Source organism: Leptinotarsa decemlineata, unplaced genomic scaffold (genome assembly GCF_025532065.1).
Source record: "Leptinotarsa decemlineata unplaced genomic scaffold, Ldec_3_MD MMD2_P_RNA_scaffold_9, whole genome shotgun sequence".
Classification (NCBI taxonomy): Eukaryota; Metazoa; Arthropoda; class Insecta; order Coleoptera; family Chrysomelidae; genus Leptinotarsa; species Leptinotarsa decemlineata.
Window position 1 is genome coordinate 2,643,531 of NW_027412536.1, and position 25,250 is coordinate 2,668,780.

Here is a 25,250-nt window from a genome sequence, read left to right on the forward strand (position 1 = left end):
GTGGACTTGGATGTATGGAACTGTTCTGATAGATTTCTGATGCTCATTGAAGGATCATCAGCGACGGCTTCCAAAATATTTTCCTCCAATACAACGGTACGTACAGTCCTAGGAGCGCCCTCACCACCTCGTTTTGGCAAAACTGTACCTACAATAATATCGAAATAAAACAACGTGCTCAAATTAATTATCAATTATTACATACCTGTCTCCCTCAAGCTGCGATCGACACGCTCGAATGTTTCTCTTGACGGTCCGTTCGATTGGGAAAATGCTCGGAATACAGACGACGAGCTTCTGCAGCATTACAAAATGCTCGTCCATAAAATACATGCATATCTGCATATTCATTGAATGTAAACTGTTCGGCCTTATCAAAAAAATTCGAAATATCCTATAGAATATTGACAATACAATGATAGTCATATGACAACGCACCACTCAACAAAACAAAATCGCATTCCAGTTTCTCATTTTTTATCAAAACTTTCTAAAAGGTTTTTTTGTCAACATCTGTGAAAGAAATGGAACATAATTATTCCCTGGATATTTTTCACCTGATCATGTGCAGCCGTTTTTGTAGTTCATTCGTTTGCTTTTTATTAGTATAGTAAATATTTTTTCCGATGTGCGTTTTTTCAGCTAAATTTAGATTCGTGTTAAAGAATTTCTCCCATAAAATTATAATTATCAGTGAAACTCCTCAACAGTTTAGCTGTGAAGAAGAATTTGAAACATTCGAATGTTGAGTTTCATGAGATTCAGATAACTGATCAACACGAAACGTGATTATTCCACACGTATTATGTACATACAAAATATGGAATGAATTCGATATTTCATAGTAGAGTAGCTTGTTAGTTTAAAAACACCACGAATCTACAGAACTTGATATTTCTTTTGAAAAAATATCTGCTATCACAATTGTGACTTAAACTTCCATATAGGTACTGTACTTTTTGTTTACGACTTCATTTTAGCATACTTTGTATTATTCCTGTTATAAATGTTGTTGAATTAACGTTATCATTATTATTTCTGCTTTGATAATTATTCATTTCAAATAATGGTGAACGAGCGGGTTTGATGTCGTCGAGTAGAACTACATTTTTATCAAGACTCGTTGCTCCGATCGACTTTCCACACGAGTACTTTTATTCATAAAATTGTCCAAGTAACCTTATTTTGTTGAAAAATATTGAAAAATGTCTGTCATTTCAAAGTTTTGGGGTGTGGACCATCGGGGGTAGTCCGTTCCTGACTTTGTAGCAAAACAACTGACTCCTGCATGAAAGCTCATCGACGGAATTCTTTTGTTTAGTCAATTACCAAAATTTGAATGATTTTGAATATTCACTTGAAAAGTTATCAAAGAAAAACATTTTTCATTTTGTAACTTCGAGGGCCCGTAACTTGGTTACGAAGACTTTTAGGAAAAAAAGTTATATGAAGTACTGGTGATATTTTGACCCCATCTATACATTCCCGAAAGGAAAAGAGGAAGTCCAGGGACACCCTGTATATTTCATCATAATTGTTTCTCATCTGTTCAGTATAAATTCCGTACGCCACTGCCAGAGACAGATTAAAGCAAAAACGTCAGTTATTTCTGAGAATTTAGTGCCTTCTATTTTGGAATTATAGTATATGTTATTATATTTTGGCATGACTATGTATATATTAGGAAAAGATGTTAGCCATAGCTAGTTATTTTTTATTTTTATATTCATATGATCCATAAGAGAAAATGGAAGTTCCTTTGTTCATGATTATTATTAGGATAATATTGAATTGATATTGTTACATTTTAATCGTTCTTTAATGAACAGATGTTATACCATATGTTTCATTCATCTTCATTAAGGCATATACACATGTGTATATATCATGTCTACATTAACATTCGTGGAAAGCGAAATTAATGTTTCAACACCTCGACCCTGGATACCGTGTTTTCTTGACTCGAAGCCAATAATATTATTTTCAGGTTGCGAAACATCTGAAACAATGGGTTGTGTATTTTGAATTTGATTGATTTGATGAAAAATATTCACTGGAAGTGAAGTTTTTGGCTTTCTACATACCCGTTATTGTACAGAAATCTGTTATTCAGAAACCCATTTCTGAATAACAGATGTGTAGTCATGCATAGAAGTTACTTTCAGATACAAACTGAAAGAAAAAGTCCTCTCGAAACAATAAGTTCCATATAAACATTGAATTACGAAAAAAAGTACTTTTGAAAAGACTACTTTTATATGAATTATATATTATATATTCAGTTTGTATTCCGAACATTCGTTATGGAATCTAATCACACACAGAATTGCTTAACAATATAGCATATGAAAGAGGTGAAATTTCACTTATATGCAACACTGTCATCCTCAATGGCAAAAATCCGATATTTTGGACTAAGACATTTGCCTTATTGCCTCTTAAGCTCCAATCTAAAAAACATTACAGAAGAAACAATGTATTCATTCATAAAATTTTACGACTTTATGTCACGAATGAGTTAAATCTAATCATGTCATAGATGACAGGACATAATAACATTCATATGTGTAGGGACCATTCTGGCTTCTCCTGTATATATGTTCCTATACGTACTATAGAAGAATCAAAGAGCGAGCTACTAGATGTACACAACCTTGTCAATTTCAATCCTCTTCTCATCAGGGAAATGGCAAATCCAGTCGTTGAAGGCGACCAACGATCAAAGCATCAACAATTGTTGTCTATCTCTCAGGATCCCTTGAGAACTTATAAAAGAAAGGACTGTTCCTTTCCCTACTTGTCAACAGTTTCTTCACAATCTTGAAGAAAATGAGAGCAACACCTGGAACTAATCACAAAAAACGAAAAGTATTCATGCAAAACGGAATATCAACTTGTTCCCATGTGTTCATTATAGAGTTAACACTGTTAAAAAAAAACAAAAAATCAGAGTGACCATCTTTCCTGTACCTGTCAATATATTTTTTTATGAAAAACAAGGTAGCATAAGGTTGCCGTAAGGTTGTTGAAATTGATTATTAAAAAAACTAACATTTTTAATAAAAGTTATTTGAGTTGTTCAAAGCTAGAATTAATTCCATGATATGCTTATTCGATTCAATCGCAGATATAGGAATCTCGTTTGATTTGAAAGGAGGATATTTTTAGGAAAGATAAGTTCTTGGAAAAGAAATGTTTTGGCTTTCTAATTCGCCATCATCATACAGAAAATGTGGAAAACTTCTAAAGGAAGAAAGAGAACAATGGCTTTCAAAATAAACTCTCTACCAAGATGTGTAGATAATGCATAGAAGTCACTTTCAGATACAAACTGAAAGTAAGTGCCGTTCTGAAACAAATATTCTCAATGTACATTGAATTTTACAAAAAGTACTTTTCTTTGAGACATTCCTTGATATATACTACATGTAACAATGAATCCACTCTTCATATTTTGATTTTCATCCAGAAGACATGATTACAATACCCATCTTCATAAAACATGAATTGGTTTTTCTATTTTTTTATTTCGTATTATATAGAGATTTATAGACCGAGTTTAGTCACGGTGAGAGAACCTTAATTTTATCATTGTGGTTAACTATCATCAATTCTTCATTTCTGAATTGAATCAGGTTTAAATTTTGTGAAAATAATAAATTACCACATCGATACCTTGTTCGAGATGAACAATCATAAAAAAAGTTGTGCATTCTTTTCAGGAAGGAAGAACCGCTTATCATTATACCTCAATGTGTAAAGATCCGAAGTCAGTGCAAAAATTGCTCACTAACGCTGGAGCTGATCCTTCAGGTTTGGACCAATATCAACACTCAGCCAAATACTATGTGGACCATAAGCACGAACTTGAACTCCCTAGTAGCCAACGATCTGTGACTAATTCAAGAAGGAGCACTGCTAAAAAAGACAGTAAGTGGAAATGAAGTTAGTGTTAAGGTAAAAGTAAAGAATGAAATGTTTTGAAATTTGAAACCTGTGCTGTCTTTTTGAAAAGACAGCTCAGGTTTCAGTTGAATATATCGATTTCCTGTAAGTTTTTGAATCAGATAGTTTAGCGAATATATCGGTTCAAAATTTTTCGTTGAAGTACAGAGACTACTATGATATAATAATTACACTCGGACATGTTTGATAATAATTTATATCTAATTTTCCTTCTATTAAGTAAATTGGTTATACTATTAACTTATTTATGATCAGATGCACTAGATAAACATGACAGTTTACCAAAGTAGTTTGTCACCTACTTTGACACGAGAATTAGTCGACAATGAAGTTTTATGAAATATTAATAATTTGACATTTCATCTTTCACAATTTCAAAATAACCAACTAATTTTTGTGAGAGAAATATATTAAGTCAGCCACTATGTTTATTAATGCCAAGTTTGTTTGGAAGTGTTTTTGATGTCTATAATAATGAATATGATTTGAAATAGAGTTTATTGGTGACTAAATCGAATTACTCGTTTTTGTTTTCAAATTTGGATATGTACATTTTAAAATTGATTGAAATAGGCACGCAACGTTGCTCTTCATTTCAAGGTTAAGATGCCTATACACTAGTGTAGTGACTCATTTCAGTAGAATTTTCATGCAAATCTGTCGACCGAAATGACTTGCTCGATTTTATTAACGTGAGCCTTAAAAAAAAAAGAAAACGCTGGCTATCGTTAATATCACTGTTCATGTGACGGTACAGTGTTGCGTATTCTACAACATGATGATGTAAATTGAGAGGTAGACGTGAGTTGTGATGACACTAACATTAAATTTCATTTGAGGTTGAGTATGTGAGTACATGTTAGTTCACCTATTTCCTTGAAACCTTTCGTGAATCTATTAGAAACTGAAATTATCGACTGTGTTTGTCATCAAGTCCCTATTTTTCATTGTGGGTATATTTTGGAAAAAAAAAATATGAGAATATTGAAATGGAAATATCAATATTAAGTTGATCAAACGCATTAGCTTTTCTGTTAACCTATTTAATAAAATCAAAATATTCTACTAATACTGTTATATACATCTGTGAATCTTCTTTAGTGTTTTTAGGTGCGTTTTGTTAACATTAATCTATCTCAGATCTGTCCATCCTGACAAACGTTATTCCCACTCTCTGCTCAAGATAACATCATATATAGATTGGCCAATAGTGAGACAGGTATTATGATTCATTTTTGGGAAAAAATATGTTGTTGTTCAATCATCCTGATGGTGCAATAGACAGATAATGTTAGTACGATAAACTAAATGAGGTACGCTCAAGTATCCCTAAAACCTCATCTTTTTATTTTTTAACAAATACCAACAACAAATACCAACTGCTACCAACGAATAAATTAAAATTGATATGGTTGGCATTCATACTACTTATATGTGTACAGATGTATTTTTGTTTTAATATAAATGTGAAAAACAATAAATTTTATGTTGAATACCTCCCGCCTATGGCGATGTCGGCAGTTCTCACGACAAAGTTTTTTTTTACTCGACTGTGATAAAACCAAATCGAAGAGTTATGACTTTAGCTGTTTCAGTTTCCAGTGTGTATGTTTGTATTGTTTGAAGGTGGTTGACAATGTTTCGTGGTGTATTTCATCCATTCGGACTTCCATTGTCTATATAATATAAATTGATTTGATAAATAAAAGTGTGACGGTTTCGTGTCCTCGAATTATTCTGTGATTTGAAAGTTTTATATCTTTCATAAATATAATTTGGCTTTTTGTAAATGAGGAATTTATGTGTATTGACGAGTAGGTGGAACTACCAGGATTTAGCAATCGGTAACCAACCTGACTCCTCGAACTTGGGGGATATATGATCGAATTTTCTCACACCATAAGAAAGACGAATGCAATTGTTTTGTATTTTTTGTAAGCGATTTACATCAGTTTATATTGAAGCAGGCCCGTAGATTATATCGCAATATGCTAATCTAGACAATATGAGGGTTTCATAAAGTTTCACCTTCAATTTGGAAGTCATAATATCTCTACTTTGATAGAGTTGACGTAAGATGCTGTATGAGGTACGACAAAGTGAATTTATATGTTTGTGAAATCTCAGATCAGCATCTAGCCATAAACCCAAGTTCTTGCTTTCTGTAATTGTTTGTAGTAAGTCTTGTCCAAGTTGGATTTCAATTCTTCCTTCAATTTCCCGTCTTTTGTGTTTCGGACCAAAAAGTATCAGCTGAGATTTTTCAGAATTCAATTTCAAGTTATGGGCTATAGATAGAACCAGTAACTTCTGTAGATCGCTGTTAATTTTTTTTCCATTGCCATCTGCCACTTACTTGGAGGAAATCGATAATATAACTGAGTGTCATCTGCATAATGATGAACTGTTCAATGATCAATTATTTTATGGAAATTATATATATATATATATATATATATATATATATATATATATATATATATAGAGAGAGAGAGAGAGAGAGAGAGAACAGAATTGGGCCAACGATAGAGCCCTGAGGTACTCCATAATCAACAGGTAAAGCACTAGAACACTTTCCATCCAGACATACTGACTGAGTCCGATTTTTGAGGTAACTTTTCAATAGATTTACAGTCCCTTCACTAAATCCAAGAAATGACATTTTCCTACACAGAATATTGTGTTCTAATGTATCGAATGCTTTACTGTAGTCCAAGAGTACCATGGCAGTTACTTCATTATTATCAGTTGCTTTGAATAAATCTTGGGTGATGTTGACAAGAACGGTGGTGGTGCTATAGAATGTACGAAATCCAGATTGAACATTTGTTATTAAATTAGTATTGTATACAAAAGAATCAATTTGATCTTTCAGAATCCGCTCGAACACCTTAGATAGGATGGACATTTTGCTAATTGACCTCAAATGAGATAATTCAGTTGGATTTTCACATTTCGGCAAAGGGAGTACAATTGCATGTTTCCATGCAGAAGGAAAATGATTTGTTTCTATAGAAGAATTGAATATGTGTGTAATGTGGTTGATAAGATAATTTTCAATATACTTTAACATAATGAGAGAAATGTTGTCAGATCCAGCACAGTTACTTTTCATACCACTGATGTATTGTTGAGTCTGGAGTGGTGTCACTCTGCGAAAATTCAAAGTAGGTCCATTATAGGTCTGCGTATATCTTTCAATAAGTGTTTCATGATGATGAGATTTTGCAGGATGAATAATATTTGTGAAGTGGACATTTATTTGATCCAGATCTGATAATTGGTCTACTATTTACTACGGCTTCACACTAGCAAACCAAAGTTATCAAATTTTCAAAGTCCGGGGAATCCCGACCCAACACTTTTTGGAGAAAAGTCTTTACAACACTAACCAAAACCCACCCCACCATGTGGCTGTCGGAGGGTTGGAATGCGCTGCGACAAACACTGTTCCAAAATTTCAGATCAGTTAAGTTTTGAAAAAACATTTTCTAGACCAACAAAATATCTACCGTTGTCTCAAAGACAACATAAGAGCATTAGTTGACAACGATATAGTTTTTTCGAGATGTACCGCATGATAAACGTCACAAGTGAATAGACAAATGTCAACAATGGTTCAGCAAACTCGACACCTGGTCTGTATCTGTAGAGTAGGGAAGGTGAGTGTAAGCCCACGCACTTAGGCCTCATGTGACCCATTGTACATCCTCCTGAGGAGTTGTCCTCCTAGGTCATCGTCCATCCTGTTCTTTCCAGGAAGGTGGATAGGTCGCTGGGAGACATCTCCTTTATATCGGCAGGTGTAGGCCACGACTCGTCGAACACACACTCTCTTATTGACGATAACTCCGGGCACTCGCACAGGACATGCCTGACAGTCTCATCTTCCTGTTCACACATCCTGCATAGAGGTGTGTCCACTAGCCCCATATTATGGTGGTGTTTTCTTAGTTGACAGTGGCCCGTCAGAAATCCTACTGTGAGGCGTAGATTTTTCCTGGTCATCGCCAGATATTTCTTCGGCGCCAGCTTCCCAGGGTGGCCCAAGGTGATCCTGGCAAGATTACATCCTTTGATTTCATCCCATCTCTTTAAGGATTGAGCATGGGTGTAACATTTGACTAGTTCCGCAATTGTTGAAGTCATCAGGCCATGGGTGCCACTGGGTCCTAAAATTTTTAGTTCAGCCGCTTCCTTGGCTAAATAGTCGGCAATGCGATTACCCTTACTCTTGTCGTGCCCTTCAAGCCACCTCAGGATAATGTTAGTATCTACCGAGGCTTTGGCTAAATCTTGGTGGCACTCTAGTACTAGCCCTGAGGTAACACGCTGTCTGTTCAAGGATAATAGTGCTTGTCTGCTATCAGTGCAGATTGTTATGTTTTTGCCAGAAATTCCTTACTCGGTTATTTCTTTTGTGGCGATTGAGATACCAGCCAGTTCTGTTTGGACCACGCTGGTATTTCTTCCCATTCCCCACTTAATCCTTAGGCTCAGTGACTTGGAGTACACTCCACATCCTGAGCCTTCTTTGGTTTTTGAGCCGTCTTCGATACCTGTTATTTCAAACACATTGGCATCGCGAACTCGAACGATTGGTAATGGTGGCGGGTTAACAGTCAAAATTTTTTGCATTGAATTTTCTACACGTAAAGGATTTAACGAAAACAGATCGAACGGCACGACGTTCACCTAGTACCCAATACCTCTCTCGAAAAATGCCTATCAATCCTTGAGTTTCTACATGACAAGACGGTACGTGCTCCTGAAAAATATTTTGATGAACTGTAGGATGTTTAGCAGGAAGTAAAATAAGAAAACGAAAACTCACGGAGTCTGTACGAGATGATACTCTGGATTCAAGAGGAATCAACCCATTTTCATCACAAAAAGGAGAAATACTAATGTTGGTTTTATCCTTTTTTTTTGTCTGGAAAAGTTTCTTCTTGAACAATTTTCAAAATGAAGATTTCAGCGACGTTTAATTCCTCACACGTCAGTGGTCCACAATTCCGGCTAGCTTTTTGAGTTTTTAGTTTGAATATGAATCTGAAGACAGCAGCCACCACCTTCACTGTTTGAAACAATTCTGAGAAACCAGTTGAATGCCAAAAATCAGAGCAGTTATTATCAGTGTAGTGATGAATTTTTTCTTCATAGCAGTTGACAGTGCCACTAGGTCACTTATCTGGCATTTCATAGAACCATGCTGGCCGCTCCCACCATCTCGAGCTGAGTGAAATTTTTGGAGAACAACAACGTGATGGAAGGTCTGCAGGATTGACAATTTCAGGAATTCAGGATTTCAGCAATTCTATTTCACACAAATGTGGCCTATTCTTCTTTTCTTTGTATCCAGGTAATTACCGTAGACGAATCACTCAAGAAATAACTCGTTTTTTGTTTGAATTCAAAATCATCCATGACATTCCTGTACAATCTTGCGCCAATTGTCGCTGCAAGTGAATCTAGCTTTGGAATTGTCAAAATTTTTCCTTTCTTCAGTATAGGAGCCAACTTAGACTTGGCTGTTAGGAGGTGGACAGAAACTTGTTGATGCTCAACAACACCTAGAAATATAACTGCAGAGTAGTTACTGGCGTCACAGAACATATGAATAGAACAAACGAAATTTGAAGTTGGAGCAATATCTACCCATCTAGGTATAGCTATTTCTAATAGACTAAGCAGTTCAAGAAACCAATTTCTAATTCAACAGATGTATCTTCATCTACAAACTCGTCCCAGGTAAGGTTTTTATTTCACAACAATTTTGGAACTAATGTAGCAGGGCACATAAAGCCTATAGGATCAAAGACACGTTGAGCCATTGAAATAATTATTTTTTTGATAATATATTCCTCTTGTAATATCACTTCTTTTAGGCAACTTGGATTATTATTCAATGTATATCGTACTGGATCCCACATCAATTTCAATACTGGAAAAGGTATTACATCTTCATTGTTGTAGTTACTGTCCTTTCTAGTGAACTTACCCTCTGGCCATAATCATAGTGGCTTCTTGCAAAAACATTTTGAGAGTCGATGCATCAGAAACACTTATAACACAGTTGTCGACATAAAATCTTTTATTTGCTACTTTCAATATTACTTTACGGGAATTTCTCGTATCGCCGCATTTTATATCATTATAATTTTAGTTTTTTCGCCTGATATAATTGTTATTTTTCAGCTAATCTTTTCAATTTTTAATTTTTTTAATTTTTCACAGATTCTTTCAGGGATTTCAAATAAATTTATATCATATTAGACAATGGAAGTCCGAACTAATGAAATGCACCACGAAACATTGTCAACCACCTTCAAACAAACATAGGACAGGACTGTTCTACTGTTTTTATTATGTATCATATATTATCGGCCAATATCACCATATGTCAAATTTCCTGGAACTCTGTGTATTTATATTAAATACTCTTTCATTGGTGGTGGAGTCATTTCCTTCAATGACTTGAGTTTTTTAATTCATCACTGATAAGATTCATTTATTCTAATAATATGTAACTAACTATGGAATGAATGAACACATAAAAGAGACACAAACTTGAAAACATAATAACTTATAGTCTAGTGGTTAGTTTGAGCCGATTTTGGAGCCTCCACCACCACTTTTAACCTTGAAAGATCTTTACATAAGTCTCACGATGTAGTCCGGGTCACTTTGAGGGCGTGTTTTGAATTTGACCTCGAACGAAATGACCTACGTCACACGACTATCGATAAAGGTTATAAAAGATGCTGTCCAAGCTATATGGTAAATACATTCAAAGAGTTTCATTGGATGGGGAAGATAATACTTCTTTCAAATCATGGCTTTCAAAATGTCTCATAGAACATTTCACAGAATGACTGATTCGCGAAGTGAATTCATACAAAGGCAAATTCATTTCTACATATATGTGTCAAAGTTCTAAGGATCATCCCGGTGCCAAAACGCGCTCACTGGTTGACTCAAATATTTCTGTTTGAATATGACTTCAATCTCCTCTGTGAATAGTGGAAATATGATATATTGATATGAAATATGAATAAGCTCTCTCGCTTCAAACATGGTCAAATTTCAAGTGAGTGCTTTTTTACGATAAAATTTCCAAACCGATGACCAGCTGCGAAAGTTCAGAAGTATTGTCTTTGTGCTACTCAAAGATAGACGAAAATACCGTGATAAAAATAGAGGAAAAAAGTAACGTATTATGTTTTCCCGTCAGTAGTATTTCAAATACTATTATTCCAGATTTTTTAGTTTTATGTTCTCAAACTTTTGATTTTTTTTTTAAATCAATAGAAGTAAAAAAAGTTGAAGTTTCCCTACATTTTGGTTTTTGAAACAAAGTTTTTTTGAGTTCATATTATAAGATCCTTCAAATTAAAATGATCCTCACCACAAATCCCCCATAAACTAATCTCAATCGATCGAAATGGTTGCTGTTTCAAAGGCTTCATTACACCCAACTTTAAAGACTGTCTTTGGAATAAAAAAATGTTTCTTTTTGTTTGAAATTTCAGAAAGTATCCAGTATGTGGTATGTAGAAATTCATAACTTCATGAATATTTCTAGTGGAAACGTATTCAAAAAATATTTTATCGAGAGTTTTTTAACAGTTTAACAAAAACGCAAAACGTGTCTCAGGCATGTTTTCACTAACTGAATTCTACATATTTGATGTTTGATATATCCAATTTTACAATTTGAAATACCTAAGCTTACCTGAGTTTGTGTACCAGTTTTCATATTTGAAAAAATATTTAGTAAAGGGAAGTTATTCGAGTTCTATTCGGTCATTCAGTAAATAACTCGAATTCTTCAATCTATTCATTTCTGGACATTCTCGAAGATTGAGTTTCAAACTTTTCTCTTCTAAATATAACACAAAGTATTCATGTCCTTCTGCTGAAAGTTGAATTGCAAATGTGGAAATGGTCTTGCTATTTAAGAAACTACTTCTTTTATGATTTTCAATTTTTTGGGAAAAAAACTCTCCTTGTTTGACCAATGTATAGTTTTGGGTAAGAGACACAAGTCAGCTTATATACTCCTGATCTATCCGACATCGAAGTTTTGTCTTCATTGTTTTTAATAAATTTACTTAGACTATTAGTCGGTCTGTATGCGTCTCCGCATACGTTTTTCAAAAAACGGGCGATATATTTGATGGGTTCATCCAAATATGTCAATGTCCTATAGCTGAAGTCATCTTGAATTTGGGTAGACCTGGTTCATGGCTTGCTTTTGTAGTTTTTGGAGTGAATGGAGTCGATGATATCTACCTTATGACTGTTGTTGACTGCGATTTGTTTGATGAAACTCGGCTCTATCTGGAAATTTCTTTGCGAAAGTAGAATACTCAATAGTCTTTGAAGCATACTACTGAAAGCAGCTACATTATGCTAGTAAGGGTGTGTGGAGAAATCATGTATGACAATGTTCGAATAAGATAGTTTGTGGAAATCTTTTTGACGCTGTCTGTACTGAGATATTTTCACATCATGTTTTAGAAGATTCCACTGTTGTAGTCTTGACCTTAACAGCTCAGCCTTTTCCTTAGACAAGCGAAGATCTCTTATAAGGTCACTCAACTCTGCTTGACTAATTCTGTGCGGATCACTAGACCTATCGCTTACCTCAAAATCAGGGTCATAGGATGTAGAAGGATGGGTTGCTCCTTCTAAACAGTCTTCATCACCTTCCTCTAAAATTTCATAGTTTTGGGGTGGAGAAGGGAGTGGCAAATTGTTTGAGTGTGGTACAGGCCGAAGAGCAGATGGGAGATTAGGTATTTAACCGTTCCTCTTTTCTTCATAGATAAACCTTGCTTAATGGGAGGAGTTAAGCAGAAATAACAGTCGTCTGTATGATTGGTAGGCTCACGCCAAACCATAGGTACTGCAAAAGCCATTGCCCGGTTTTTATTTTTCAGCCACTCTCGCAATATGACGGAACAAGAATTACAACATATATGAGGAGCCCATGATTTATCTTGGTCCCCAACTTTCACACCAAAATAATGTTCATAGGCTGTCTTAACGATAGGTGTCATTTTACGTTTCTGAGCCTTAAATGTTATTTCACCACATATATAGCAAAAGCTATCGACAGAATTCACACACTTTCGAGGCATTTCAGATCAGCACTTAAATTAATTTAAAAATCAACTTCACACGATAATTTCAATAGCAACCACGTGCGTACAATTGACAAACTCACATAGGTTATGTTTACTACTTAAGAACAGCTGATGAGAGGGGTGTTATGTAAACAAACAACTGTGTACCAACTGTTGGTGATGAAATATTTCATTTGTTGAAAACTCAATATACATATATATAATATAATGATACAATATCTTGAAAACGAGAGCTAATATATAATTTTTATGGTCACTTTCGGTTTTAACACGTGGAAATACATTAAAATCATCTAATTTCAATCCCGAAACAAAAACTTTGTTGTGTTGTGTTATTAGTCTTTCACTGCATAATATATTCATCACCAAAAATTATTTCCATCATATAAACAAGCACTGATTCCATAAAAAGAAATTTTGATTTCCCAAATACCTACAAACTGTAATCAACTCTATAGAGATGCACAATTCAATATATTATGTATTCTTTATATTCTATAATCTATTTGATCTTAACACAAGCGAAAGTTAAAGAAAACTTTTTTCAAGACAAAAAACTGTAGTAAATATCAAACCTTAGTTGTAGAACTGGGAAATTGAATAAAGCTCTTGTTTTGTCAAATCGCTAGGATTTTATTTTGCTCAAGAATTTTTTTATATTTGTATACTCACTAGGAAAGAAATATGTAAAGACAATAACATAACAAGATGGAACAGAGGTGAATTCTGAAACCAGTTCACATGTAGTTTGAAGTACGAGGTCAGTTCAATCATTACTTTACAGTTTTCTACAAAGTTCTCGAAAAGTCGAAATTCGTGAGAACCAGGGATAAACATGGTCTTACTTGTTAAGGTGCGGCTCCTAGAGCCGCCAAGGATAGTGCAACAAAAGTCCTCCCGAAAGCATTAATTCATACGAATAACATTGGGCTTCAATCGGGTTGAGACGGAATCGTCACAATAATCCGTTGCTAAATTACATATTTTATCAACATATTCTCCTCAAGTATGCGTTTTTCAGTCATATTTATATTCGACTATATTGCAATGACAAGTGAACATTTGTTTTTAGATTCTAGATTATATAAAACTGATTTTGTTGTCGATATATCAAATTCAATCAGAAAATTACTTAGATCTTCATTTAAGGAACAAACCCTAGATTTTAATTTAAACTGTAGTAGAAACAGCGATCTGATATACGGAAATGAAATGCTATTAATTGCTTCCGTACGGCAGTTATTGCCAGTAAAGTTTGCCCGCATTTTATAACCGTTCACTTAGTTAAAATCTAGACACGGCATTCTCGACTTATTAAAACAGCACGAGATTTGATTATGTCAACATAAAAATACAAATTGTTTAATATGTTCAAGGTACGAGCCAAGAATATTGCAATGAAGATTCAAAACCCAAATATGATTTAAAAAAATTTATCATTTGTTATTTTGACTATATATTATTATATTTTTACTTTTTTACTCATCCGTTTGTTTAAATTTTTATGGTTTCATTTCAACAATCGTCAACTTTGAAAAATATTTTGAATACGCGTATCAAGCATATAAAGTTATTTTTCACCTTCAAGAAAAAGTGGCTTATTCCAGCGGTTGTATCAATTGATTCCTTGGGACGTTTCGACTGCTACTGCGGAAGACATTATTAGTGAACTGACTCGGTCTTTGCTGAAATTTTGAGATACAACCTGCTTACAAATTGCTTCCATTCGGATAGCGAAGACCGTAAAAAGCCATCTCTCATAGAGATTTTTTGCAGTACTTTGGCTCAAACTGGAGTAACACTAGTAACACTAATGAAGGGAAAACTTTCCAGATGTGGTGTTGAGGAAAATTAGTAGTTATGTTGAAAGAGAGTTTGACTCACTGATATAGAGGTTATATAACATCTATCAATCATATTAGGACTTGGGCCTCATATTCCCAAAGATTGTGGTACATCTCAAATAGAGTACAGAATAGGAAAGGCAACTAAGTATTTCTCTGGTTATGAAAATTGAATTCACACAGAACCCCAAAGTATTGTTAACGTGTATTCAAATTAAATGACTGTATAGTTACAGTTTTTGATGAAATGTTGTCGTCAAACAAAATTAGTGGTGTTTGAAATTAATATTTTGGAACTCTTCATTTCCAAAAAAACAACCGAACTTATACTTTGGCGGTATAAGTAGTTTTCCCTGAAAAGTGTTTTTTCCGTGTGCATCTTTTAAAGCATATATGTACATACATTGTTGAATATATTCAGCATTGATTAAAGCGACCATATGAATTAAGAGCTTGAATTTCCTAATGTTACTAAAATCCAGAGTTCTTCTGTCGATAATGTCGTTCATTGAGATTATAAATATGTGTATTCATTAAAATCCAACTAAATTTCTGTCAGGGTCGTCTTGATAAAGAGAGACCAATAATCTTTGTATCAATACCAAGCCATTCATAATTTCCAAATGTCTTTTGAAATTTGTAGTTACCCAAAAATTTCTGTTCAGAAAATGAGGATATCAACAAGAATTAACTAATAAAAATACTGTATTGAAAAAGTCATAGATGATTTTCACGAGAAACATGATAAGCGATAATTTCATTTTTTGAAGTAAGCAATGAAATACATGAATGTGAATGTCAAGTTAATTGTCACACACATAATAAAAGTTATTCAAATCGTTGAGCGATTTTGATGAATTTTTCCAATGACGAAAAAGTGTATATGCTTTTTGTATATTCGATATGTTTGAGGAATGCTACCAAATCTCTGGAAAATAATAATCAGGAATTGTATCCTGAACGACGACAACCTAATCATTGATATTTTCAACGAATCGAAAATACTTTACGGAATTATGGATCTTTTGAAAAACCCTACGAAAGAAAATGTACGGTTACTGAATGTGGTGGCGAAAATGAAATTGGCGTTTCAGGTGAGTTCAAAGAAGATTAACAATGATGATAGAGTGACACTAATTTGATTTAGTATACTCTAGTTGTGGAAAATAAAATAGTGACCGCTTTCTTAAAACGTTTATTTCTGAATGCCAGCAATATGACCTCGAATCCATTCGGGGTGTTTATACTCCGGTATGCGAGTTTTTATTGGTATAAAAAAACTCATGAATTTAGGATTTATGGGAAATAAAAAAATTGAGAACAAGGAAGTATCTCTGAGGGAGATTGCTGATAATTTAGCCATATCCATCACGTCTGTACGGAAAATTTTGAAGAAAAATAAATTCAAGCCTTCTCGAGTCAGGAAAGTTCATCATTTGCGTTTAACGGACTTCAACAGGAAAAAAGTTTTTTGTAGATGGCCCAATAGATAATGAAATTTGTAAAAAAAATTGTGGTGTGATGAAAGTACATTTACTAATAACGGATGGTTCAACAGGAATATACATTATCATTGGCGACAAGAAAATGAATATTTACATAGAGTTACCAATTTTCAAGAGAGATATGGTGTTAACGTATGGCTTGGTGTTCTTGATAATAAAATTATTGGCCCCCACTGTTTTGAAACATCTCTGACCGGAGAATTATAATTGGATTTCTTATCAGGGACTCTAATTGAGTTATTATAGGATTTGCTGAATATTACTGGAATTTTTTCCCAACACCAAATTGTTATTTTTAACACCTCGACACGTGTTTCGATCACCAAGTGAAGATTAAAACTTTGATGAGTTTTAATCTTCCTCTTTGAAGATGATCACTTGGTTATCGAAATACGTGTCGAGGTGTTAATAACGATTTGGTGTTGGGGAAAAAACTCCAGTAATATTCATTACTACACCAAAGGTTCCAAAAAGTGCATCATAAGAGGATTTGCTACTTAGCTTCATGAGAAAATATGAGTATTTCCAACACGACGGAGCTCCACCACATCCCAGGAGAATCTGCAGAGATGGTCTATTAGACGTATCTAGAGAACAAAAAAAGATGAGAGTTTCAAATTTTGGTTACTGATGTAGATGTCTATGAACTATCGTTTGAAAATATTTTCATTGCCGCGTTGTTGCCACATCTACATGTAACAGACATCAACTTGGAAATTTCAAATGAAACACCCTATATATTATATCATTTTTGAATTCTGCATCGAAATTCAAGTTACTTTTGGTAACCATGTTCTATACCTATCTCTCACCGTTTTGAAAATAATAATCAGTTTGTAATTATTTTTTCTGAAAATCATGGTATTTTTAATATTTAATATTTCATGAATTAACTGATACATCTAACTCAAATTCTGGCAACATTGAGATAAGATATGGTAGTCATTATTTCAGAACAAAACTCAAATCTTATTTTATACAGAGTGTCTGAAAAATACGACTCAATTTGTATCTGTACAAAACGTTGTAAAACGACCATAACTAATTTTTTAATGAAACACCCTGTATATTATTCAATTTTCGAATTCAGTCAACCAATGTGAACAACTTTGATCGACTATGTCTATCTCTGACCTTTTATGAGATATGAACTGTTTCTAAAAAAAATGTGCTTCTATTCAAGCATAAAATTTCCAATAAAATTAAAAATCAAGTACATAATACACAAGAAATACTTTTGAATATTATAAAATCAGTCTGAAAAATTCAATACATATGGTGAATTTTTTTCTAGTTCCAATAATCTACGCGAATATCAAAAGAGTTTTAATTCAAACATTAATTTTCAATTTCACAACTGAATTTCGGCAAGGATCATGATCTAAGTGTATCATGATCAAAGTCTGATTTAAAAAACAAAATAATGAATTTTACAATAACTTGTTTAAATAGTTCGACTATCATATTGAATAGTGAAGATGAATAATAATAGTTATTCGAACTCTTAAAATCCTGAATAAGTTTTATATACATTTATTTCACGACTGATAACATAATAACATCATCAATCCATTAATGTTTACAAGCGAATGGTCATCATTTGAGGCACCTGAGCTAGTGAATTTTTGTAATGTCAATATCAAATGTCAAATAATTGCGATGCTAGTTTGACAATATTATCTCTTGTTTTTTAATGTAGAATTAATTTTGTTACCAAAAGTGTTCGTTCTTCGGTCAAAATAGTAATGTTTGTCATTCACCCACTATGAAATTTCATTCATGTATTCCATTAAAACTTTCTGAACTAATATGAAGTTATTATTCATTACTTAATGTGTTCAATAAATACTTTTTTCGCCGACTTTTATAATTGAAATGTTATATTTGTATAGAAGCAAAAAAATTATAGAAGAATTCATATCTCATAAACGGTCAGAGATAGGTATAGGACATAGTTGATCAAAGTTGTTCACATTGGTTGGCTGAATTCGAAAATTGAATAATATACAGGGTGTTCCATTTGAAAAAAATTACTTATGGTCGTTTTTCAAAGATACAAATTGAGTCGTATTTTTCAGACACTCTGTATAAAATAAGATTTGAGTTTCGTTCTGACCTAGTGGCCCCCATACCTCATCTCAATGTTGCCAGAATTTAAGTTTGATGTATCAGTTAATTCATGCGATATTAAATATTAAAAATACCATGGTTTTGACAAACAAAATCACAAAATGATTATTATTTTGAAACGGTGAAAGACAGGTATAGAACATGGTACACAAAAGTAACTTGGATTTCGATGCAGAATTCAAAAATGATATAATATATAGGGTGTTTCATTTGAAATTTCCAAGTTGATGTCTGTTACATGTATATGTGGCAACAACGGGGCAATGAAAATACTTTCAAACGATAGGTCACAGACATCTACATCGGGAAGCAAAATTTGAAAATCTCATCTTTTTTTGTTCTCTAGCAACGTCTAATAAACCATATATATATATATATATATATATATATATATATATATATATATATATATATATATATATATATATATATATATATATATATATATATATATTCAATATAACTTCACTTTTTCATCGCAAACTTCTAATGGAAGATCCATGTGACACACACTGTGTATTATACCTACAGGTGTATTACGCATAGACTTCAACATGAAGCGGTTTGATATGCTGGAGCATATCTATAAAATATTATGTCGATAATGTAGAAAACATTGAACTGAAAATGTTTATCACCCTTATCAAAACGTTTACTCGTAAATTCAACTGAAGCTTATTTCACCTGAGATTATCATAAGAGGAGTGGCATTTCCCATTCGATATATTTTCGACCTGCTGGTACTAACGAAATATGAATTGTATTTATGACCGATGTGACTTATCTTGACCCTCATGACATGACTACCTTAATCTATTCATTAAATTATAAAACTTGTGATAAAAGAACATCTGGGCTTTTTAGTAATTATTATAATCTTTGGCCGCCATCCTAAAGAAACAGTTCATAGCAATGAAAGTAATTTAATTAGGACTCTGTTGTAGTTAAATGGTTATGAGGTTAGTTAACCAAATAACTTTTGTGATACTTGAAAATAATTGTCTTTCAAAAGTTTGTGAAATATGATAATATCAAAAGAATTACGTAAATAAAGCAACTGGTTCAACTGTTCTTGATCGGTTGAATAAATTTCGTTACACAGCTTTCGCCCCTTCACGAGAGACAATCTAATACAAGCCAAAAATCGTGAAAACAGAGAATTGAAGAGGTCTTGCCTATTAACGTGCGAGTCCCATCATGATAGGAATAGTATTTTAATGAAGGGGCCATACTGGTAGGGGCCCGATAGATCTCGATCCTTCTGTTACTAGTTAAACTTGTTTGTTAAAACGATACGATTGGTAACAGGGACGAAAAATTGAATTATCTTGTTGAACAATTAGATATAGAGATTTTAGAACTTTCAAATGACATGCCTTGCGTATAAGGCACGCATGTACATCCACACCATTTTTTAAGAATTATTGGTCCTGCAAGATCAACACTGGTGAACTTTTAAGCTTTTTGAAGAGAAACAACATATGTTTCTAATGCTTTTGATTTGAATCTTTTATGAATGACACTTCTAGATAAAAAGATTGAAATCATGCAATTTTTGTCCTTTCATTATCCAAAATCCCTCTCATTAGAAGGGCGTGCACAATTAATTTCGTCAATGTTTTTAGCCACAAACTACAACAACGTTTCTAAGTCTGGCTTAATAATCATCAACAGCGCATACATTAATGATGAAGGGGTTCGCCAATTAACTTTTCTTGGCATTGCAACTTATTTTTCAAAAAAGAGATTTCAATATCCTAATAGACTGGTTGCGGGTAAATTAGAAGTCAGAAGAATTTTTCAGTTCGTACACTATCAGTGTGATTTTAAATTCTTTTCAGAATATTTTTGAAATATTTCAAAAAGTTTCAAGATGTTACTGCTGATATTTCTAAAGCATTCACCATTTCGAGCACGAGGATTCAAATTTGAATTTGATTTTCTAATTGGACTGATAGTTTTTGTTCTCAGTTTTCCGGCTTTCTCAAATAAATTTTCTTACAAGCGGTTGAGAATGGCTCTTTTGTGTTTAATTCCGTTTTTCTTTATATTGACTACCAATTATAAATGACCATTCAATTAACATACTGCTCATTATTACCAAAAATTATTATATTAACAAATTAACTTCTCTGGATTACATTTCTGGATATCTGTTCTACATCTCAATTCCCTTAGTTTAGAAAATATCACAAAATTTGGTTCGGTTTGATTTTTATTATCAGAGATTTTTCTCAAGATAGGCAACCATTTTTCTGAAGGAGTAATATTTGAGTAGAATTCATAAATTATGAAAGTAAAAAGGTCTTATTCTTGAACTAACTGAAAACGAGAAACCAATAAATGAGTTATTTATTGACTCGTGATTTTTCATAACCACCACTTTACTTGGAGGTGGTGCTTCCATCATCTCTACAGCTTTTAAAATAATAGGTCATCGTAGAACAAGCAGTTATTATTTTTAAATAATGAATATTTTTCTCATATATCAGGCACCACCCAAGTGTCATATGATGTTTTGTTGTTATTCGGACTACTAATATTTTTATCTTCACATGCAGAAATTCGTCTAAAAATTTTACAGTAATTTTGAATCATTTTTTATTTCCTTGATAGAATACAAAAATAATAATTTGCATTTGACACATTTTTTTATGAAGTAATAAATTACATACGGATTGAAAATATTATCTATTTGAAGAATTCACAATAATCCCAACCTACTGAATACATCATTAATTATAGAAATTCTGAAAATCAATAGGTACTATAGGGAATAGAATGAAATATTAATGATTTCTCATCGTCCAACTTATGACATACTTATAGTTTATAAGTATGCTCCTTTGACGAGCCGTCTCGGAAGGAGTTCGGATTCGGAGAATTGTTATAGTTATTGCATTGATTTTCTAAATTATCGAAAATAGCTTATGAAATACTCTAGCTGACTTACACGCAGAGAGGAATACTCAACAGACTTTTTAAAAAAACTTCGTAATATTTTCGATAATATTACTTTATTATCTGATATGAAATCAAATATATCTGATGAAATGGTACGTATTACACCTAACATATTCCCACCTTCTACATCTTCCCTTCTTCCGTAATTAAAACTTTTGTCTTAAATTTTTTTCTCCTCTACGAATATTTTTTGGTATACGTAAATTCTCATCTGGAATGAAAAATTTTCAATCGATCGGTCGAACTATATCTCCATCTGATTTTTGTTATTAGCATGAAACCATTATCCTTGCTAGGGTATACCTCTGAAATACGTCCCGTTGGTCCCATACGAACGTGTTTCCTCAAACCATTATGAATCAGATTTGCGAAATTTTTGCACCTCAATCTATTTCGTTCAATGTAACACATGATTTCCTAATTTTTTCAGTGATCTCAATACTCTTTATAATTTTTTACCATCTTTTTTCGCATTGCATTTCCCTGCATGCAATAAATCTTCATAAGCCATTGTGTTGAAAGAGATTTTTTAAATGCCTTGTAAAAGGTACATGTGAAAACTACCATACACGCCAGTGCCTCTAAAGTCGTTACAGTTTGAATTGTATCCTTCTGAAGAGGAACAAAATGTGTTCCTAATGATTTAAATATGATATTCATAACACTTTTAGAAGAGCTTGCATACCTTCATGTAAATTAATTTAATGCTTTTCTCTTAAAACGATGTATATTTGTGAAATCTATTCTTTTTCTAAAAGTTTGATTCTCACCTAGCCTAATCAATTTCCTCTCGAAAGCCTCATATTTTCATTCCATGAATTCAAATCATCACTCACTTTGTTTTTCAGAGTTCTTTTATAAAATCCCAACATCCATCCTGTCAATATTTTAGGTTATTTACTATAATATCGAATCGTTCCTATTTGCAAACAACTGTTGATAACATTCAATTATTTTTGACTGATTTTGAAGAAAGCAAAGTCTTGGCTTTCCACTTTTTCCAAAGGAAGAAAGAGAATCATTGAATGCAAAACGAGCTCATTACAAAGATATGTAAACATGCATAGAAGTAAATTGATTGATGTAGCCGTTACTACGTGGTAGAAGAGCATCATGAAAAATGAGAAATTACATTTTAACCACTTTTATTTGTAACTATCGTTACTGCAGTTTCGTCCTATATGGAAATTTTTAAACAAATACAATAAAACTGAGTAAAACTGAAAAATGAATGATAATAGTAGCCTTTATATAACTGAACACCACTGTAGATAATAACAGTTTAATTGAAAATAAATAATAATGGTAGCCCTAGTGTAACTAAACTGTTATTATCTACAGTGGTGTTGAGTTATATAAGGGCTAACATCATTTATTTTCAGTTTTATTGTATTAGTCCGAAAATGTCCATATAGGACGAAACTGCAGTAACGACAGTTACAAATAAAAGTGATAAAAAAACATATAAAGTTGCATTTCTCATTTTTCTTGATGCATAGAAGTTATTTTCAAGAAAAAGCCTCTCCGGAAAACTTCCCTTAAATGAATATTGAATTATGCGAAAATCACTTTCTCCAATTCAGTTAGTAGTACAAATATTCGTTATGAAGTTGAATCAGATATTTATTATTCATAGGAATGCTACACAATATGATATGTAGTTTGTATTGAGTTCGGTTAGTAAACAAGCGTACATTAGGAGGGTTGTGAATGTTAAAATTGAGAATAAAAAGTGCACATCACTCTCGGTTAATGTTAGTCCAACAATACCTCACAACAGAGCCTCAGAGAATTAGTATTAACTCTAATATTATCCATAAGATTTCATCGCACTGGTATTTCTCAACTTGAATACACCCATATATTGAGTTTCCGCAGACAAACTGCTCCGAACAATAGTTTTCATCTTCCCGAATCATATATCGTATCCTTTGATAACACCCTCTAACGAATCTACCTTCCTGATGATGAACCCATTTGCTACAAATGTGAGAAAAATGGCCATATAAGTGCTAATTGTCAGGAAACCGTAACCGAGCCTATTGTCAATATTGTCCAAGAACAACCCGAAGATCCAACCGACTTTGGTCAACATTGTCCAAAAAAAACGAGTTGAAATTTCAATCACTCAAAAACGCAAAAACACGGTTCCACTCAGAGATCAGTCCACCGATATAAAATCCAACAGGAGAACTAGAGCTACCCTTCGTTATTTCCAGTTCTCAGATTCCGAAGAAAACGAAGACGACACAGGTCCAAAAAACAAATCTGTCAAACCCCGGGTTGCCCCAGCCAAACAACTCTTCAAGGATAAGCCATCTGATTACCTATCCACTGGACTACAGTTAAATTGTGAGTTTTCTGGAAGATTTGTTCGGTTCATCAGACCCCCTCAGTGTGGCTCGCAGGTATACGGAGGAAAATTGTATCCTCCTAGGTATACTCACTAAGATCTATCCGGCTCTTACCGAACGTAGCTCTAGATACTTTTCAAGATATTTATCTGCAAGTGCTAATAAATGAAAAAAAAACCTAGTTATGTGTATTTAGGAAACCAAGTTCACTGAAAAATGTAGATACAATATGAAACACTATAACTCCGTCCACAAAACTAGTAACAATCAACTCCGAACCGCAGGAGGAGTAACAATATATACCAAAAAAATCTCTTAAGACAAAGTAACTTCTACTTTCGAATGACTACGAAGCTGCAGCTGTTTTATTGAAAAACCCCTCATAGAATGTGCATTTGTAACATCCACCAGATTCAGAAATCAATACCAACGATTAGTAAAATCTGACTGAACAATTACCAAAGCCTATATTGTGAGATTTCAACGCCCATAATACAATACATCAACAACACATCAATACAAAACAATACATCAACTGATCGGATAAGCAGAAAACTTGAGACGTTCATCAACACATCTAATCTTATACTTCTAAACTCTGGTGAAATAACCAAATTAAATATCGCAAATGGCAACCATTCCGCTCTCGATTTAGCATTTTGTCACCCATACAATTTCAGCAATTTTTCTTGGATATTTTTTAATTGTTCTTGGAGCTGATGTATAAAATTCATCGCGACAACGACTGGACACGTTATGGAATCCTGATGGAAGAAAAAAAACTAAATTTATTTTCCAACCCGGTACAAGACACCAATCTACTTGTTGAGGAACTCTCTGGAAGTATTCGTAAATCAGCATTCATAGCAATAGGAAAAACAACCCAGGTTTCGCATCATCAATGTGTTACATGGTGGAATGAAGAATGCCAAAAAGTAACCAATGGAAAGCAAAACAGCTTTCAATAAATTGATTTACACCGATGGAGGTATGGCAGAAAATTAACCGCATTGAAGGAACGAGGAGCCATATAGGTATTTCATCTCTGACTTAAAATGGAAATAGTATTACAAATAGTTGGGAAATTGCTAACTTGTTCGCCGAACAAATTTCAACAACAATCAAGTAATGCAAATTAAGATCCTAATTTTTCAGAGATAAAAAAACTATTTAGACATAACCATTAGATATCGAGGCTCATGCGGAGAGCCCCTGAACTATGATAAAACGATCGATAATTGGAAGATGCCTTATTCAAAGTTATCAACTCCACCCCCAGGACAGACGATAGGTATTCCTTACATGTTTCTTATTGGACAAGGGTGAGCAACCTTT

At 33.3% G+C, this 25,250-nt stretch overlaps 1 protein-coding gene across 4 annotated transcripts in view; it reads left to right on the top strand.

The window, feature by feature from the left end:
* Positions 1-25,250, top strand: part of LOC111511520 (uncharacterized) — a 108,163-nt gene that overhangs the window by 29,353 nt on the left and 53,560 nt on the right. For all 4 annotated transcript variants that reach the window (XM_074170416.1, XM_074170415.1, XM_074170413.1 and 1 more), the window contains exon 4: positions 3,723-3,930. In XM_074170416.1, the coding sequence (XP_074026517.1) occupies positions 3,723-3,930 (208 nt within the window). The remainder of the gene's footprint in view (positions 1-3,722; positions 3,931-25,250) is intronic.